The 14,692-nt window shown below is 36.7% G+C and overlaps 1 protein-coding gene across 43 annotated transcripts in view; it reads right to left on the bottom strand.

Moving 5' to 3' along the window:
* Positions 1 to 14,692, bottom strand: part of LOC129614672 (twitchin) — a 137,914-nt gene that overhangs the window by 14,059 nt on the left and 109,163 nt on the right. For 42 of the 43 annotated variants that reach the window (XM_055529437.1, XM_055529438.1, XM_055529435.1 and 39 more), the window contains 6 exons: positions 13,450 to 14,349; positions 12,300 to 13,072; positions 11,567 to 11,702; positions 10,152 to 11,042; positions 7,417 to 10,083; positions 80 to 7,355 (listed from right to left, as the gene is read on the bottom strand). In XM_055529437.1, coding sequence (XP_055385412.1) covers positions 80 to 7,355; positions 7,417 to 10,083; positions 10,152 to 11,042; positions 11,567 to 11,702; positions 12,300 to 13,072; positions 13,450 to 14,349 — 12,643 coding nt within the window. The remainder of the gene's footprint in view (positions 1 to 79; positions 7,356 to 7,416; positions 10,084 to 10,151; positions 11,043 to 11,566; positions 11,703 to 12,299; positions 13,073 to 13,449; positions 14,350 to 14,692) is intronic. The other variant, XM_055529463.1, reaches the window with a different exon arrangement.

Below are 14,692 nucleotides of genomic sequence, written 5' to 3'. Positions count from 1 at the left end.
AAAATAAAAAAAAAGAATTTTACAAATATTCTTAGTAATTTTGTAGCTTCACGAAATTCTAAGTATTTGTTAGACTTACTTGCAAGTTGTATCTGTACAAAGAGCATGAGTTGCCTTGGTCCAGTTATTGTCAGAAAGTAATCTTTTTTCCACGACATATCCAGTAATTGGCGAGCCACCGTCGTGTCTTGGTTTTGTCCATGTAATTGTAATGGAATCTTCTGTAGAATCTATTCCCCTGGGTGTTCCTGGAGCTCCAGGTACGTCGAATGGATGTCTAGCTCTGATTGGCTCTTCTGTTACAGCTGGATCGGATTGACCATATTGATTTTCAGCTACAACTCTGAATTCATACTCTCGGCCAATTGCAAGATTGCGAACTCGAACAAATGGTGTGGTACAATAGCTGCTTACTTTGGTCCAGGTTGGACTTCGAGCTTCACGTTTCTCAACAACATAATTAGTAATAGGAGATCCTCCATCGTCCTTTGGTGGATTCCAGTATAATGTTAAGGATTCCCCCGCAAATTCATCTGCTCTTAGGTTCGTAGGTGGCTTAGGACGATCTAACACTCTTACATTAAGAGTAGCCGTATCAAATCCAGAAGGATTTTTCAATTGCAAACGATACTGTCCGGAATCGTCACGTTTAGAGTTCTTAACGACAATACTAGCAGCGTCGTCAGTTAAGTTTTGGAATATTCTACTATCATCATCTAATAACCTATCATTAGCAAACCAAGCTGCAACTGGTTTGGGAAAGCCTGTATATGGTATATGAATACTAAAGTCTTCTCCGGCTCTAACCGTAATATCTCTAACCCCGCCTAAATCTAAGCATGGTTTATTAGGTTGTTCTTCAATTACGATTGGTTGACTTGGCCTTGAAGGATCAGATTTTCCAACATCATTCATGGCAATAACACGGAAAGTGTATTCTTCGCCTTCCTTAAGATTTGGTATTTTGTGAACTGTATTATTAATAGGTAGTTCATTGACATCTGACCAATCTTTGTCACCTTTAGCTTTCTTTTGTAAGAAGTAACCTTTAATTTTAGATTTTCCATCATTGCGTGGTGGACGCCATGACAAAGTAACGCTATCCTTTGTAATACGATCTGGTTTTGGAGGTTCTGGAGGATCTGGGCGATATCTTTGCAATTGAGCAATAATTGGTTCTGATGGCTTGCTTGGTTTGCCAGGTCCAGCTTCATTAACAGCAATAACACGGAATTCATATTTGCCTCCTTCGCGTAAATCTTGAACTGTAAAGCTTGTATTTGGTGTTGGATAATTATTACATTTTATCCATTCACCACCTCGTTCTCTCTTTTCAACGATATATCCGGTAATAGGTTTGCCACCACAATATTCTGGAGGATGCCATTCTAAGCTGGCAGAGCTTGGAGTATAAGATACAACATTTGGTTGACTAGGAGCATCTGGTGGATCAAATGGACATTTAGCAACAACGGGCTTACCATCCAATGGCTCTGATACACCATAAATATTTTCAGCCCTAACACGAACAACATATTTTTTGCCTTCTGTTAGACCCTTAATAGTAAAGGAAGTTTTAGGACAATATCCGGGAACTGGTTTCCAATCATCAACACCAAATTCTGCAACCTCAACAATATATCCGGTAATTTCCCCACCACCATCATCCTTAGGTGGATTCCAAGAGCATGAAATGGTATCTTGAGTTGTTTCAGTGTATGTAAGTGGTCCTTCTGGTGGCCCTGGTTTATCAACAACTATAACTTGTATATCTGCTGAATCTTTACCATGCTCATTTGAAGCAGTAACTGTATAAGTACCAGCATCAGAACGAACTGATTTTTCAATTCTTAATGTAAGTTGGTCTGATTTTGTGTCAGTAGAAGTACGATGATTTTGTGGCAATTTCAATCCTCCATTAACTGTCCATTCAACAGTTGGTGTGGGCGCACCAGTTAATGGTATGGTAATATTGACAGGTTCACCTGCGCGTACTTTAACTTTACGTCCTACCAAACCATCTAGCCACAATTTTGGTTTTTCTTTCAATGGTTTAGCTGTAAATATTGCTGAAGGATCTGATGGTTTACCATTACCAGCAGCATTAACTGCTGACACTCGATATTCATATTGATGTCCTTCACTAACACGTTCGTCTGTGAAATCAGGTTTTGGATGAGGTTCTCCATTTAGTTTAATCCATCTTCCTGTTGCTTTGTCCCGACGCTCAATGTCATAACCAATAATAGGTGAGCCACCATTGCTAATAGGTGGTGACCATTTAATGTGAATATGATCTTTATCACTATCAACTAACTCTGGTTTTCCTGGCTGGCCAGGTGGATTATATTGATTTTTAGCAACAATAGGATTATCAGAAGTTAATGGATCGGATCTGCCTTGCAAATTTTCTGCCATGACACGGAATTCATATTTAGTTCCTTCTAATAATCTAGGAACAACGGCATGATTATATTTGGGATTAACATATTGAACAGCTGGTACCCAACCACCGCCATGCGTCAGATCACGTTTCTCGATTACGTAAGCCGTGATTTCAGAACCGCCATTATCTGTAGGTGGTTTCCAAGATAATGTTGCACTATTAGCTGTAACTTCTTCATAATTAAGTGGTCCAGTTGGTGGACCTGGTCTGTCTAATACAATCAATTGGAATGAACCCTCGTCGATACCTGAATCATTTCTTAATAGCAAGTGATAAACACCAGAATCTGAACGATTGCAGTTAACTGTATGAATAACAGTATGATGACCAATAGATGTTAATGTTGTTCTTTCATTTGTCTCAACAGGTACATTTGTTTTATCCCAAATAACTTCTGGGCATGGTTCACCAATAAAGTCAATATCAATATGAAAGATAAGTCCTGCTTTAATACGAATGTCATTTAATGGAGTGATAATCTTTGGTGCCAAATACCGTGCTTTAGCCATAATCATATCTGATGGTTCTGATGGTTCTGACTGGCCTGCTTGATTTGTAGCAATAACACGGAACTCATATTCATTACCTTCAATTAAATCTGGAACTGTAGCAGTAGTCTTGTTAGGCGGTACATGAACTGCATTAACCCAATATGGGCTACCCTTTTCTTTCTTTTGAATTATATATCCTGTTAATGGAGCACCACCATCGGATTTAGGTGGAGTCCATTGTAAATCGACATGATCTTTATCCCAATCAGTAACAGCTGGTTTTCCAGGTGCATCAGGCTCATCAAATTCGTTTTTAGCTATTATACTCTTGTTCGCTTCCAATGGCTCTGATTCACCAATAGCATTTACTGCTTTCACACGGAATAAGTACTCCTTCTTGTGTATTAATTTTGTTACATCATGAACTAAATGAGTACTCATACCAGCATCAGACCAAGTTCCTCTGCTCAAATCCATTTTTTCTATTACGTAATGTAAAATAGGTGAGCCACCATCGTCTTTTGGTAACCTCCATGCTAAATGGCAACCTTCCTTTGTAATCTTTGTAATATCAAGGGGACCTTCAGGTGGACTGGGTCTATCAAGTACTGTAGCATTAGCAGCAGCTGAACAAACTCCTAATTCATTTTTAATAGTTAATGTGTATCGTCCGCTATCAGAACGAGCGGAGAAAGGAATTTCAAATATCAATTCATTTTGGAAAAGACTCATATCGACTCTATTTCCTGGTTCAATCTTTTGACCATGAACGGTCCACTCATAAGTTGGACGTGGAGATGCTTCAATGGGTATTCTCCAACCTAATTTCTTGCCCGCATGAACTGTAATATCTTGTAAATATGTGGGATCAAAGTAAGGTTTGACAAATCGTGCTTTGGCAATAACTGGAGCTGAAGCGTCACTAGGTTCTCCAGGGCCGGCTTTGTTAACAGCAATAACACGGAATTCATACTCTTCACCTTCAGTTAAATCCGGTACCCTGCCTGAAGTTGCATCGGCTGGAACTTCAGCAGCTTTTTCCCATTGACCAAATCTCGGTCGTTTTTCAATTATATAACCAGTGATTGGTGATCCACCATCCTTCTTTGGTGGTGTCCATTCCAAATCGACATGATCTTTGTCCCAGTCGGTGGCTTGTGGTTGTCCAGGTTTATCTGGTCTTCCAAACGGATCTTTCGCTGTAATTGGTGCAGATGTTGCCAAAGGTAATGATTCACCTAACTTATTTACGGCTCGGACTCTGAAGTTGTAATCGTGTCCTTCAATTAAGTTATCGGCGCGAATAGTTGTTCCAGCACATTCTCCAACGGGTACCCAACGTAATGTTTCGGCATCCATTTTTTCAACAACATAATGAGTAATCTCAGATCCACCATCGTCTTTTGGTGGACGCCATCTAAGAGTAATAGCATTTTTAGTAACCTCATCTGGTTTCAATGGACCTTCTGGCGGTGATGGTATATCAAGTACAGTTACATTCACTGTATGTGTATCTTTTCCGTTAATATTACGAGCAACTAAAGTATATTCTCCAGTATGTGAGCGTTTAGCATCTATCACACGTAATTTTGTTCGATAGTCTTCATTTACTATTTTGACGTGATCGTTGTTAATTAGCATATTATCCTTGTGTGACCATTCTTTAGATGGAGGAGGTTCTCCAATGACTGGTACATCATATTCAAATGTTTGGCCTGCTTTGATTTTGATATCACTCATGAAATGACGATCAATTTTGGGTGGTAGATTCTTTGGCCTGGCAACATGAGGTCCTGTTGAGTCACTTGGAACACCAGGTCCAGCTTTGTTTACGGCTCTGACACGGAATTCATATTTTACTCCTTCAATAAGATCAGGTACTTTGCCAGTAGTAACGTCGCCTTCCACATCAGCACATTTCTCCCAGTCGGGACTGTATTTATCTTTCTTTTCTATGACGTAGCCAACAATTGGTGATCCACCATCACTTTCTGGTCTTGTCCATTCAAGTTCAACAAAATCTTTATCATAATCTTTAATGGTTGGAGTTCCAGGTTTACCAGGCTCATCATACGGATTTTTAGCTTCCGTCGCGTGAGGAGTAGTAAGTGGTTCTGAAAGTCCATGTTTGTTACGGGCACGTACTCTGAATTTATATTTATGTCCAGGAGTAAGCCCTTTAACATTAAGACTTGTTTCTGGGCCATCTGTCTCACCTGCGGGAACCCAACGTCCGGTGTTTTCATCCATTTTTTCAACAACATAACCGTCAATTGGAGAGCCTCCATCGTCAGAAGGTGGATGCCATTTAAGAGTGCAACCTTCAGCATGAACATCTTCAACTTTAAGAGGACCGTTCGGCGGCAATGGTCTGTCCAATACTATAACTTTGACTTCAGCCTTATCTTCGCCATTAACGTTTTCTGCTGTTACAGTGTAAACCCCAGCGTCTTCTCTTGTAGCACTTCTTACTGATAATTTAGTATTGTAATCAACATGTGTTACTTTAGTATTGCCCTTAGAAGTTACTTCTTTCTTATTTAAGATCCATTTAGTAGTTGGAGCTGGTTCTCCAGAAACTTTGCAATCAAATACAAAGTTTTGGCCAGCTTTAATACGAACTTCAACCAAATTAGTTCTATCAATCAAAGGTGGTAGATTTCTTGGTTTGGCAATTATTGGTCCAATTGAATTACTTGGCTCACCAGGTCCAGCTTGATTAACCGCCAATACACGGAACTCGTAAGCTTGTCCTTCAATGAGATCAGGTACTGTCGCTTTGCTTTGATCAGCTGGAACTTCAACAGCTTTTTCCCATATACCAAATTTATCTTTCTTTTCGACAATATATCCAGTTATTGGAGAGCCGCCATCAAATGCTGGTGGAACCCATGCAAGATCAACATGATCCTTATCCCAATCAGTTGCTCTGAGATCGGTTGGTTTTCCAGGTTCGTCAAATGGATTCTTAGCAATAATAGATTCGTCAGCCACTAATGGAACTGATTCACCTTCAGCATTAACAGCTGATACTCTAAATTTATATTCACCGCCGGGTGTTAAGCCTGTCACATCTGCTTGAGGTTCGGTTGAACGTGCACATGGCACCCAACAACCAGTTTCCGGATCCATTTTATCAATTTGATAATATTCAATTGGAGTACCACCATCGTCTTTTGGTCTTTTCCATTTAAGGTGACAACCTTCCTTATGAACATCAGAGATTTGTAATGGTCCTTCTGGAGCAGTTGGCTTGTCAGTAACCGTTACATTAACTGTTACTGTATCAGTTCCACTACTATTCTTTGCAGTTACAGTATATTGTCCAGAGTCACCACGTTTTGCTGGTCTTATTACCAATTTAGTATAATAATCTGGGGATTCAATTGTTACAGCGTCACCAGAGTGCAACGGCATACCACAATATTTCCAATCTACCTTTGGTGCTGGCTCGCCAATAATATTTGCATCTAATTTGATTGGATTACCAGCTGATATTGTAACATCATGTAAGTTTCTACGTTCAATTTTCGGGGCCAAAAACCTTGGTTTGGCAGTAAATGTTTTACTTGCATCGGATGGTTCAGATGGTCCAGCTTTGTTAACCGCAATTACGCGGAATTGATACTCGTTGCCCTCAATTAAACCGCTGACGGTTGCAATTGGTTGTGGAGAAGTTGTTTCTAAAGCTTTCTCCCACATTGGACTGTATTTATCTTTCTTTTCAATAATATAACCAGTAATTGGACTTCCACCATCTGAAGCAGGCTCAGCCCAAATCAACTCTACATGACTTGCGGACCAATCATTAGGCTCAGGGGCACCTGGTTTAGATGCAACAGTAAATGGATCTTTAGCAATGATTGAACCAATTGTTTCTAACGGTTCCGATTCTCCTTCCTTATTAACAGCCTTCACTCTGAATTTATATTCATGACCAGGTGTCAAACCATCAACTTCCATCTCTGGCACATCACTTTTGCCTACAGGTAACCAAATACCTGTATCTGGATCGAATTTTTCAACCACATATCCTTCAATTGGTTCACCGCCATCGTCCTTTGGTTTCTTCCATTTTAGTTTACATCCTTCTTTGTGAATATCTGAAACTTCCAAAGGTCCTTCAGGTTTTCCTGGTTTGCAAATGACATTTACTTCGAATTCTGCTGTGTCTGTGCCATATTGATTATGAGCAACTATCTTATATGTTCCAGTATGTTTACGTTCAGGATGATCATTATGCAATTTTGTGTTGTAAGGTACATTTGTAATGCGGCATGCTTCAGGCATGGATTTACTATTATGACTCCATGTAATATCTGGAGCTGGTTCTCCTGTTACTTTAATATCTAAGAATAATGGTTCACCTTCCTTAATATTATATGTTCTAATATTGCGTCTATCAATTTTAGGTGCAACTGTAACGAAAAATAAACATAATAAGATTGATTGTTAAATATAATAAAATATTTGACTCACGTTTTCTTGGTTTAGTAATAACACCATTACTTGGGTCACTTGGCTCCCCAGGACCAGCTTCATTAATGGCTTTAATACGGAATTCATATTCAACGCCTTCATCTAAATCTGGTACAGTAGCTTTGCAATCTTGTCCGGCTGGTGGAGCTGAAACCTCTAAGGCTTTCACCCATTTACCAGTACCCTTTTCACGTTTTTCAACGGCATATGCAGTAACTGGAGAACCTCCATCATCGATTGGTGGTTTCCATTTCAAATCAACACGATCTTTATCCCAATCGGTTACTTCTGGTTTGCTTGGCTTGCCAGGTTCATCAAATGGATTTTTAGCAATAATTGATTTGTCAGCTTCTAAAGGTTCCGATTCACCTTCAGCATTAACAGCAATAACACGGAATTTATATTCTTGTCCAGGTACTAAATTATTAATTTCGCAATGTGGTTCACGTGATTTACCAGCAGGCAACCAACGTCCACTTTCAACATCCATTTTTTCAACAATATAATGATCAATCGGTGCACCACCATCATCTTTTGGTGGTTGCCAATCAAGTTTACAGCCTTCTTTATGAATATCTTTGATTTTCAGTGGTCCTTCTGGTTTACCTGGTTTATCTAATATAGTAATTTCAATTGACGCTTCATCGATACCAGAATCATTTTCTGCTTTCAAAGTATATCTTCCAGTATTAGCTCTTTGTGCATTAGGAATTGTTAATTTAATTTTGTATGGTTCAACATCAAGTGAAATATCTCCTTTTGGTTCAATTTGTTGTTTAGCATGATACCATGTTTTCTTTGGTGGGGGTTCACCAGTAACTTTTACATCTAAACGTATTATTTGACCCGCTTTGATTGTGATATCTTTCAAATTAGTTCTGTCAATCTTAGGTGCGGCAAATCTGTCTTTAGCTAGCATTGTGTCAGAAGCTTCGGATGGTTTACCTGGTCCAGCTTTATTTACAGCCTTAACACGGAATTGGTATTTCTGTCCTTCAATTAAATCGTTGACACGTGCTTCGCATTTTGGTGATTTAGTCTCCATAACCTTTTGCCATTTGTTTGTCAAGTTATCTTTTTTTTCGATTATGTAACCTGTGACAGGTTCACCACCGTCATTTTCTGGTGGAGTCCATTTCAAATCAGCATGATTTCGTGACCAGTCCTTAAGTTCTGGTTTACCAGGCTCTGATGGAGGATCATATGGATTTTTGGCAGTAGTCGAATGATCAGTTTGTAAGGGTTCTGATTCACCTTCAGCGTTAACGGCTTTCACTCTAAAGTGATAATCTTTACCTTCTGTTAAACCAGTAACTTCAGCTTCTGGTGTTTTTGATGTACACACTGGTACCCATCTGCCTGTTTCTGTATCCATACGTTCAACAACGTAATGATCAACTGGCTCACCTCCATCATCCTCTGGTTTTTCCCATTTTAATTTCATTGTTTCCGCTGTAACATCAGATACCTTCAGCGGACCCTTTGGTTTACTTGGTTTACTCAATACTTCTAGTTCAACTTCGACTTGATCGGTACCTGAATCATTTTTAGCAGTAACAGTATAAATACCACGATCGCTTCTTTTAACCTTTTGTAAAGTGAATGTTGTTTTATAGTCTTCATTTTCGATACGTAAACGATCACCAGTACGTAATTCTTCATTGTTGTAGGTCCATGTTATTTTTGGTGGAGGTTCACCTTTAACATCAGCTTCCATACGTAATAGATTTCCGCTTCTGATAACTTTCTTTTGCAAGTTTTTACGATCAATTCTTGGAGCCAAAAATCTTGGCTTAGCGACAACAGATTTAGATGGATCACTTGGCTCACTAGGACCAGCTTTATTTACGGCCACTATTCTAAATTCATATTCATGATTTTCTTCGACATTTGTTACGGTACCTGATGTTTTATCACCAGGAACGGTTCCTGCGTCTACCCATTGACGTCCAGACTTGTCACGCATTTGTATAATATATTTTTGTATAGGTGCACCGCCATCATCTTTTGGTGCGGACCATGACAAATCAACGAAATCTTTGTCCCAATTTGTTGGCTCAGGTCTGCCCGGTTTGCCAGGCTCATCAAATGGATTTTTAGCGATAATTGATTTTTCTGTTTCTAAGTCTTCTGATTCTCCTTCTTTATTAACGGCTCTAACACGGAATTTATATGGCTTTCCTTCTTGTAAACCGGTAATATTAGCTTCTGGTTCTGTGCTTTTACCACACGGTACCCATTGTCCAGTGTGAGGATCAAGTTTTTCAATTTCATAATAATCGATTGGACAGCCACCATCGTCATCTGGTTTTTTCCATTTCAATTTACAGCCATGTTTATGAACATCACTTACATCTAATGGTCCCTTTGGTTTACCTGGTTTACCCAGTACGGTAATATCCAAATCAGCTTTATCTTCTCCAACTTCATTCTTGGCAACAATTGTATATTTTCCTGACATTGGACGTTTGGTTTTCATTATAAAGAATTTGGTGTTATAATCGACATTATCAATTTTCAAGTTATCATCACTTGTAAGTGGTTGATCATTAAAGAACCACTCGACAGATGGTGCTGGTTCACCCTTAATATTAATATCAAGGCTTACAGATAGACCAGCTTTTACATTCAAAGGATTTAAATTCTTTCTATCAATGTGTGGTTTTACTATAATAAAAAATAAAATTATTAGTTCTAATTTAGTAAGACTGTTAGTTGCATATAAAGAAACTTACAGAATCTTGGCTTAGCTGTGTGCCAGTTAGTAGGCTCTGATGCTTCTGATGGCCCAGCTTTATTAACCGCACGTACACGGAATTTATATTGCTGCCCTTCTTCCAATTTTGGTACAGTACCTTTTGTGGATGGGCCTTTAGTTTCAACAGCTTTGATAAACTGACCAGAATCCTTGTCCATAACTTCAATTATATAGCCAGTAATTGGTGCTCCACCATCACGAATTGGAGCTTCCCATTTTAGTTTAACATGATTTTCATCGTAATCTTCAATTTCAGGTAAGCCAGGCGGTGCCGATACATCATATGGATTTTTAGCTAAAACTGATGAATCAGTTTCCAATGGATCTGATTCACCTTCTTCATTAACAGCTTTGACACGGAACTGATATCTATGATTTGGATCTAAACCTTTAACTTCTTGTTCTTCTTTTTCTGGATCAACACGTCCAGCTGGCACCCATCTTCCAGTAGCAACATCCATTTTTTCAATAACATAACCAGTTAATGGTAGACCACCGTCATCTTTTGGTTTTTTCCATTTTAGTTTACAACCTTCAGCATGTACATCTGATACTTCTAATGGTCCTTCTGGTTTTGCTGGTTTGTCTAATATGATAACTTCGACGGTTGCTTCATCTACGCCATTAATATTTTCAGCACGTAGTTTATATTCACCAGTATTTTTACGTTCATTATCCAGTAATGTTAGTTTGGTATTATAATCTTCATTTTCGATACGACATAAACCAGTTGGTTCAAGATCTTTTCCTTTAAAGCTCCAAGTTAATGTTGGTGGTGGTTCACCTTTAACGTCAACATCAAACTTAACTTGTTGTCCAGAACGTACTTTGATTGGTTTCATTTTCTCACGATTGATTGTTGGTTTTACTAATATAAATTAAAGTTAAATTATATACATTTTTTTAATATAATATATAGTTTTTTAAAATGAATAGGTAAATGTATAATTTGTAACCAAATTTATAAGCAATTTATAAAGCTATTCAAAAGCATACTAAATGAAATTTCATATTTTATATTTAATATTTTTTAAAAATGTAAAATTTTTATTAATATTATGACTCTGCAAGCTGTAAAATGTAAATAATAGTTATTAGATATTTTTAGTATATACTTAGCTTAAAAAAAAATGTATTCAGTTAAAAAAATCTAGATCATAAATCTTTTAGCCCGAAAATCACTAAGAATATTGGCATCATTAAATCAAAAAATTCTATGCTTTCTGGATTTTTATTAATATTATAACATATTTATCATATTATTATCTAGATTTTTTCTTTCTTTATTATAAAAATTTAATTATAAATTAATAAATTCTTTTAGTATATTAATAATGATATCAAAATTATAAAAAATAAAACAAATCAATATATTAAAATTCAGATCCTTACAGTTTCTGGCCTTAGCGACATGAGGTTCAGTTGCATCACTCGGATCACTGTTTCCAGCTTTATTTATGGCTCTTACACGAAATTGATACGTATTACCTTCTTTTAAGCCCTCAACTTTCGCATGTGGTGCAGGTCCCTTAGGAAATTAAACAAAAAAAAAGTATATGCACATTAATAATATGAATCAAATACAATAGAAAAAATCTGATGTATTAAATTTCAATGAAATCGGTTGATTATTTTTCTTTATGTACGTAAAAATGTGTATTTGGCCCAAGGTAAATGTCCAGTTGCTGACACCTGATTTCTTCTAAAAGAAGGTTAGAAGGTTTCGCGTACGGTCGAATGAAGCTTATATATGAAATTTTAGGTAAATCTGTTGAGTATTTTCCTCTAAATTTTTTTTTTTTTTTAAAAAGTTCAGTTCCCGAAACCTCTGGATTCCAAAAGTTGATCAATCCGTGTAATAGCCAAAATAAATTCATATATAAAATTTCATTAAAATCAGTTCAACCGAACTTGAGATACACGCGTACACACACAGACCGACAGACCGGGATCTCTCTAAAAGTAGTTTATTTATGCTTTCCTAGTAAGAGAAAGTGCGTTCCTACAGAAAACTCGATATGCAAAATTCGTCGCCATCACAACGTATATTTATAGATTATTGTATACAAAATGCGGTCGGTAATTACAACTCTATTTGATTTAATTTTATTAAAAGAAAACTTACTTCTGTTGTAAGAATTTCTTCCCATGTTGGTGAGAATTTTTCTTTCTTTTCAATGACATAACCGACAATTGGTGCTCCACCATCGCTTTTTGGAGGATCCCATTTTAAGTCAACCATATTTTCATTCCAATCTTCAATTTTAGGTTTACCAGGTTTACCAGCAAGATCATATGGATTCTTAGCAATAATAGAATGATCAGTAACTAATGGCTCTGATTCACCTTCTTCATTAATTGCTTTTACGCGGAATTGATATTCATGACCCTCTTGTAATCCTTTTACATCAAATTCTGTATCATTACCTGATACACGTCCAGCTGGTACCCATCTTCCGGTATCTTTATCAAACTTCTCAATTTGATATGCTGTAATTGGTTTACCACCATCATCCTCAGGTTTCTCCCATTGTAATTTGCATCCACTTTTTGTAACATCTTTAACTTTCAACGGTCCTTTTGGTTTACCTGGGGCAGCTAAAACAGATACTTCAACATCTGCTTCATCTTCACCATGTTCATTAACAGCTTTAATTTTATATAAACCGGTATGTTTACGTTGTGCATCAACAATTGATAATTTTGTATTATAATCAGAATTTTTAATTTCGACATTTTCATCAGGTTTAATTTCTTTATCTATATCAGATTTTATTTCCTTAATTAGCCATGTAATTGTTGGTGGCGGTTCACCACGCACATCAATATCATATTTAATTAATTGTCCAGCACGTATAATGATTGGTTTCAAATGTGTACGATCAATTCTTGGTTTTACTGCAATAAAAAAAAAATTTATAAATTTAAAACATTAGAAAGTTAATTTGAAAATTAGAGTTTCTAAAATAAGAATACGTTTCCAAATTGAAATATGCAACAACATGATTTGAAATGACTTATTTCTTCGTATGCCACTATTATTGTAGTGACAAAAAAAAGAAGCCTTAAGAAGCTGAATTTCAAAGAAAAATATGTTCGCACTAGTAACCACAATTTGCAATTTGCACAAATTGCAAAAATTATTTTTGAAACTCTAAAAATTTATATTAAAATAACTTGTCTAAAAAATTACTATAACGTAGGAAATTTTTTATTTCTTCGAAATACCGCATAAGAAAATGTTACCTTAATATTATATAACTAGTCATACTTACATGCTTTATGTTTAATAACTTGTACTTTGCTAGGATCAGAAGGTGGTGATAACCCTGCTTTATTAACAGCAATAATACGGAATTGATATTCTCCATATTCTTTAAGATCATCAACTTTGGCCTCAGTTATGCTACCAGGTACTTCACCTGCTTTCTCCCAATCTGGTTTATAGCGATCTTTCTTTTCAATAATATACTTTTCAATTGCAGCACCTCCATCAGATTTTGGTGGGTCCCATTTTAAATCAACACTGTGATTATTGTAATCGACGATTTCTGGTGTACCTGGTTTTAACGGTTCATCGAATGGATCCTTTGCAACTACACCAACTAGCGTTTCTAATGGTTCTGATTCGCCCTCATCGTTAACAGCGGTCACTCTGAATTTATATTCAGAACCAGGATTCAAACCAGTCACATCAAATTCTGGTGGTTCTTTATCGCCGGGCAATTTACCAACACGCACCCATTTACCAGTAGCTGTGTCCATCTTTTCAATTTGATACTCTTTGATTGGTACACCGCCATCATCATCTGGTTTTTTCCATTTTAATTTACATGATTGTGCGGTAACATCGGACACATCTAATGGACCTTTTGGTGCGCTTGGTTTAGCCAAGACGATAAGCTCAATAGTTTCTTTATCGACACCATTACGATTTTCTGCTTTTAGTGTATACTTCCCAGTATCGGCACGTTTAACCTTTGCTATTGTAAAATCAGTATGGTAATCGATATTTTCAATTTTAATTCTATCAGTTGTAGTAAGCGGTATATCATCTTTCCAACTCCATGATAAAGTTGGTGGTGGTTCACCACTTACATCAACTGACCATTTGTGAGTGCGTCCAGTCTTGATTGTGACCCGCTTGAATGTCGAGCGATCAATTTGTGGTTTAACTACATATGCGAAATAATTTTGTTTCGTATTTCATTCAATGGATTTTTGTATTGAAAATCAAAAGTTAATTTTCAAAATGGATATTGAAAATAAAACCATGACATCGTGAAAGTGAGAAAGAAAACGAAGGGTGCAGAAAAGAGAAAATAAAAAAATTTATTTAATATTTTTACTTTATTTTATTTTAAGCATGATGACTTTTAAAAAAAGCTTTTAAGAGCTTGCTGGCATTGTATATGAAATGATACTATTTTAGCTATGTGATTGATTTAATGCTACTTACGTGATTACTGCGCACATAAAACGTTTTAATAGGCAATATGATTTTAAGCGAATGATTTC

This window comes from Condylostylus longicornis, unplaced genomic scaffold (assembly GCF_029603195.1).
Source record: "Condylostylus longicornis isolate FDR11 unplaced genomic scaffold, ASM2960319v2 ptg000116l, whole genome shotgun sequence".
Classification (NCBI taxonomy): Eukaryota; Metazoa; Arthropoda; class Insecta; order Diptera; family Dolichopodidae; genus Condylostylus; species Condylostylus longicornis.
The sequence above is the reverse complement of the archived record's forward strand: the minus strand, read 5'-3'. Positions and strand labels throughout refer to the sequence as shown.